General features: G+C 28.4%; 1 protein-coding gene across 1 annotated transcript; it reads left to right on the plus strand.

Moving 5' to 3' along the window:
- The first annotated feature begins 367 nt into the window (after window positions 1-367).
- Window positions 368-5,118, plus strand: LOC145004975 (purine permease 3-like). Its single transcript, XM_078964006.1, has 3 exons — window positions 368-525; window positions 754-1,522; window positions 4,607-5,118. Exons 2-3 carry the CDS (start codon window positions 782-784, stop codon window positions 4,931-4,933), a joined length of 1,068 nt encoding a protein of 355 aa, XP_078820132.1. The 5' UTR covers window positions 368-525; window positions 754-781; the 3' UTR covers window positions 4,934-5,118.
- The last annotated feature ends 1,098 nt before the right edge of the window (window positions 5,119-6,216 follow it).

The following is a 6,216-nucleotide window of genomic DNA, read 5'->3' on the forward strand; positions in this document are numbered from 1 at the left end:
TTTTTTAGTTTTTTTGTCTTTTTTAGTCAAAAAAAAAAAAATAAACAGTATATAAAAAATGTATAACAAAATGAAAAGGACAAAATTATCCTTTTATATGGTATAAAATCAAACAAACAATAAAAATAAATTCTAGAAAAAAGAAGCACTTAGAGGCTTCAAATGTTGTCCTCAATATCTTAAATTTATTAAACCACAAGGGCCAATATAATAATTGTGTCCTAAAATAGTATATTGAAATAGTACATAGATGTCATGAAATTGTTGATGGGTATAAAGGTGCCATCAAATTATTGGCGGGAACCATGATCAATATGTCACACTGTGTGTAAAGCATTCCAAATGTAGTGTCTTCCCAATTTATACATCACTTTTTATCCCTATATATATGCCCCAAAATCACATGTTCGTCTATCCACATTTCCCTTATCCCACCATTACTTTCTTCCCCCAAATCTTTCAAACCTAAGATGAGATAGTGGCAATTTGTCGACAATTTCTTTTCGATTCCTGCAATAGAAAGAGGTAACTGTCATTTCTACTATTAACCTGCTTTGTAGTTTGATTTAACCTTGATATCGCTTTTAGGGTTCAACTAATTTTTGACCAAATTTGATCCAATTTCGTTAAACTTGTCAGCAAATTATGCTAAAAGTTATAGTGAAGAGTCTTATAATGAGTTTGACTTAAGAAATAAGCAACAATTTCGATTTCATAAATGGAAAATTTACCTTCTTTCTGATAAACTTGAAGCGAATCAATCCAATTAAGATTGGGGAAGATGGAAACAAGAACCACAAGCAACCAACAAGCAGAAAAAGATGAAAAAATGAGCAAAACGATGAAGAAATCTCTCCTTGCGATGAACTGCATCATGCTCGGCGTCGGAAACTGCGGTGGTCCGTTGGTTCAACGCCTCTACTTTGTTAAAGGCGGCAAAAGAGTTTGGACATCAAGCTGGCTACAAACCGCCGGTTGGCCATTTCTGATCATCCCTGTAATCGTTTCATTCATACACAAAACAAGAAACGGAAAAGAAGCTAAACTCATCTCTTTAAAACCATCTCTCTTCCTCCCTTGTGCTGTTCTTGGAGTTCTAACAGGTTTTGATGATTATTTGGCTGCTTATGGTGTTTCTCGATTACCTGTTTCTACTTCTGCGCTTATAATCGCTACCCAGTTGGCGTTTACTGCTGGATTTGCGTTTATTTTGGTGAAACAGAAGTTTTCTGCTTTTACGATTAATGCGATCTTTTTGCTGTCGATTGGTGCTGTGGTTCTTGCGCTTCATACTAGCTCAGATCGACCTGCGCATGAATCGAGTTTGATGTATTACGAGGGGTTTTTTATGACACTTGGAGCTTCGGCTTTATATGGGTTTATTTTACCTTCGATTGAGTTGACTATTAAGAAAGCTAAACAGCAGGTTACTTATTCTTTGGTTATGGAGATGCAGATCGTTATGTCGTTCTTTGCGACAGCTGTTTGTACTGTCGGAATGCTCATCAACCACGACTTCAAGGTAAAATGAAACATCCGAATTATATATATATTAATTACCAAAATTGGTTTGTGAGGAGTATCACTATTCATTTCAACTTCTATTTTTATCCGTGCATTATGCTTCGTGTCCTTTTCTTCGTTATGATGTTGCCACCATTTATATTTTTTTTTTTCTATTTCCAAATCTAAGTTTACTAAAACCAAATCATGTTATATATTGACAAGCATTTATTATTAAATGTAAAGCAATAGTTTTCTGAAAATAATCATTTAGGTTCTAGTCATAAAAGATTTTCATATTTATAATCTTTTCCCCTCAATTAATTTTTATTTAACAGTTTTCACCCCTCATAATTTTAAAGTTAAATTATTGGTATTTTATACATTACGATTTAATCCCCAATTATATTTTAAAGTTACACTTTGACCCCTTACATATTTTTTAATAATCTTTTTTTATCAATTTATTTATGATACAATTTGAAGTTTTATTTTTGTTCGCCTCCTCCGTACATAATTATTTGTATTCAAGTTTTATTTTTATATTTTTATGTTCCACTTTATATGGTTTAATCGTCTCTGCGGTATGTATGGTGTCGATCTGCATTTTTGAATATACTGGGACTTCCGCAGCATCGCGCGGACGGTCAAACCCTAGTTTTTGTGTATTTATGACAAAATTATACATATGGTTTTCTTGACAAAAAATATTATGTAAGTTTTTTAAAAAAAAAATTACTTGGTTGGTTATAGTTTAACACGTGCACGATGGGTCCTTATGGTTGGTAAGAAATGATTATGGTGTTTAAATTTGAAAATAACCAACCATTTTAAATATTGCTCAAAAGAAGCTATAGTGGTATTTCCACCAAGACCATTTGTTTAATTTTGTGATTATTTATTGATTTGAAAAAAAAAATATATATATATATATATATATATATATATATATATATATATATATATATATATATATATATATATATATTGGTATTATATTTGATATTAAAATTAAAATTTAAAAAAATAAACAAAGGCATAGGGCTGGACAATAAAGGGAAATATGCAAAATAAAAAATCCATATATTTTGGTTCTACTCGACCAAAATGTCATCACCGAAATTTTTTATTTATATACGATTTTTTTTTTTGTTGTTTTTTTTTTTTTTTTTTTTTTTTTTTTTTTGCAATTTAACTTTTGGAACTGGATGTTACTTGTAATTTGGCTTAATTTGCAGGTTACCGTAAACAATAACAAGTATCGATGGTTAAATTGTAAACAAAATATCAAGGATGTCTATTTTGTCATTAAGCCAAAATATAAGTAATTTTTTTTTTCAATGCATAATAATTTTTAACCTCAAGTCTTATCTATTTTAAGATTAAATTATAATCTATTTTTGCTAACACAATCATTACAATTTGTTTTATTTTTAATATATGATAATAAATAAATAGAGTTTTTTAATTACACTTCTATTTAATAAAATATAAATTTCGATTAAAATGTAAAAATATATTGTTATGAAATGTGTCGTTATTTTTTTTATGGAACTAAATCAAAATTTGATATGAAATATAGTTGCATACCAAATATTTGGTTGAAAATCTTCATGTTGGTTGGTATGTATCAACAACTCGATTAAAATGAAGATGATCTGCAAATGAATTCTTTTTGCTAGTTACATAAAAAAGTTATTAGACAATTATGAAATCATTATTGATATTGGTAACGATTATGAAAATTTAATAGAGAACGAAGATCATATGACATTTATTGTTTAGATTTTTAAAATCATAGACATATCAGTATCAACGTGGTATATTGATTTAGTTTCATTATCAAAATGTGAGATATACAATTCATAATAATATATTTTTACATTTTAATCGGCTTTTATATTTTATTAAATAGAAGTATAATTTATTTATTATTATATATTAAAAATCAAACAAATTGTAATGGTTGTTCCAACAAAAATATATTATAATTTAGCAGATGTTTCAAAAATAATCAATAAGTTAAGATTTCCAACTTTTCAAAACTTATTAGTATAACTTTTTGAGTTGTAAATGTCAAATCCACATTAAAATATGTATCAGTTAAAACAAAGACTTTTTAAAAAACAACCTATTCACTTATTGATTTTTTTTTCACCACAAAAGCCAATGCAAATATTTTTTTTTAAAAACTCATTTTCTCACCACCATAAACCAGTAAATCATTTTTTGAGGTTCAAATGAAATCTCAAATACCCTCTTATTTTTAAATATAAAGTAAAAGACTCGAGGTTAAAAATTATTATTATTATTATTATTATTATTATATATATATATATATATATATATATATATATATATATATATATATATATATATATATATATTGTCATATTCACAAAAAAATCATCACTGATATTTTGTTTACAATGTAACCATGAAAACCTGTTTTTGTTTACATGTAACCTGAAATTGAATCAAATTGCATTAATGTTCTAATGGTTAAATTGCAAAATAAATAAATAAAGGGTGATTTTTTGTCTATAAAACCAAAATACAAGGACTTTTTAGCATATTTCCCGGACAATGAAAATACATTTTTAAATTATTTTAATTAATATAATCTTCAATAAAAAAAGTAGTATTTCTAAAAAAATATATACTCTAAGTAATTTTCTTTTGTTATTTTTTAATTATAATCTTATTATAAGATTCCATTATATTTAATTATATATAACTTTTTTTTTTATCAAAAATATTCTTAAACTTGGTAAATAAACTTTCTTTTACCAATTGAAGTACATACAATATATGTTCCAAATGACCATGTTATCTAATTTACTTAGTGATACTATATATCATACCGTTCAAAAAAGTGATACTATATTTATTTCATGACAATTCGTCTTTACAAAAGTAAATACACATAATTTATGTAGTGTTATATATTTATTCGATAAAAGTTACTTTTTACAAAAGCAACATTCACCTCCTTTATTTATCAACCATACAATAATTATATTCTTTTTGTCTTTCACTTCCATCATATCAAACCTACACTGTATCAACAACTCTGTAAACACTTGTTTTGATTCTTTTTAAGGCAATTCCACGAGAGGCGAGGAATTTTGACCTAGGAGAAGCAACATATTACGTGATTCTAGCAGTGAACGCGCTTCTTTGGCAATTCTTCTTTTTAGGAGCAATCGGAGTCATTTTTTGTGCCTCATCATTATTATCAGGAATCATAATTGCTACATTACTCCCTGTGACAGAATCTTTAGCTGTTCTTTTCTTCCATGAGAAATTTCAAGCTGAAAAAGGTCTTGCTCTTACGTTATCTCTATGGGGTTTTGTTTCCTACTTTTATGGAGAAATTCAACAAATGAAGAAGATGAAACGTGAACGAGATGTCGGCTTGCCAGCATGACATTAAGTGAATTTGTGTATAAATATGTATGTGGAAGTTTGTAGTTTTTCAAACATAAAGGAACTATAAACCCTTGATGTTTAATTGTGGTGGAATTATATTACTATTATGAATTGTCTATAAATATGTATGTGGAAGTTTGTAGCTTTTCAAGCATAAAGGAAGTATAAACCATTGATGTTTAATTGTGTTGGAATTAGATTACTATTATGAATTGTATATAAATATGAACTATAAACCATTGATGTTTAATTGTGGTGGAATTAGATTACTACTATGAATTGTCTATTAATATGTATGTGGAAGTTTGTAGCTTTTCAAACATAAAGGAACTATAAACCATTGATGTTTAATTGTGGTGGAATTAGATTACTATTAGTTCTATAAGTTAATGAAATGAATTATAGTTGTATTATTTTGGGGACAACTACTTGTGGTTGAATGTTACTGATTATATAATTATATAATAGAAATTAGTTGTGAAGCCAATTTACCCTAATAATGGATTGACATTCTCCATCTCATTCAATCATGGATCGTCTTATATATTGAACCAAAGTAAACTTTATTAAAATTTAGCGAACTTGATAGTTTCTTTGTCATTAATGGTTTTTTGCTTTCTTTTCCACATCTTTTGGGTCTTGTCTTCGAAAAAAAGATCTCTCATCATTGTCCTGTTCTTTTGTTGGAGCATCGGGTTGATTATGATCCTACCCTATTTCATATTTTCCTTTCTTGGTTTGATATGGGAGGCTTTGATGTTGTTCTGTGGGATACTTGGTCAATTGATTTTGGAGGGAAGTTTCGGATAATCCATGGGTAATTTTCAAGAAGAAACTTCAGCTTCTTAAAACCAATCTCATGGTGTGGGATGCTAATACTCGGGATTTACTGATTAATAAGAAGAGAAACCTTCAAGAGTTAATTGAGTCTATTGATAGGAGATGATGGGTTGGCTATTTTGAGAGAAGAAAGTTTCCTTATTTAAGGAGATGTCTGATCTGCATCATTGTTCTTAGGTGTATCTTGCTTAGAAGGTGAAGATTCAGTGCGGTATAGAAGGTGATGAGAACTTGAGATATTTCCATGGGGTTCTTGATTGCAAGAAGCATCAAATTGCTATTCATGGTCTTGTAATTGACGGATTTGCAGTTGATGACCCGCTTTGGGTTAAGGACGGGTTTCATGCGTACTACCAATGTCTCTTTTTGGAGCATACAACTTTGTAATACCAGCATATTCAGGCTAGTTAATTAAGATATAATAAACGTTAAACATGACTT

Source organism: Lactuca saligna, chromosome 7, assembly GCF_052625555.1.
Source record: "Lactuca saligna cultivar CGN05327 chromosome 7, ASM5262555v1, whole genome shotgun sequence".
Lineage (NCBI taxonomy): Eukaryota > Viridiplantae > Streptophyta > Magnoliopsida > Asterales > Asteraceae > Lactuca > Lactuca saligna.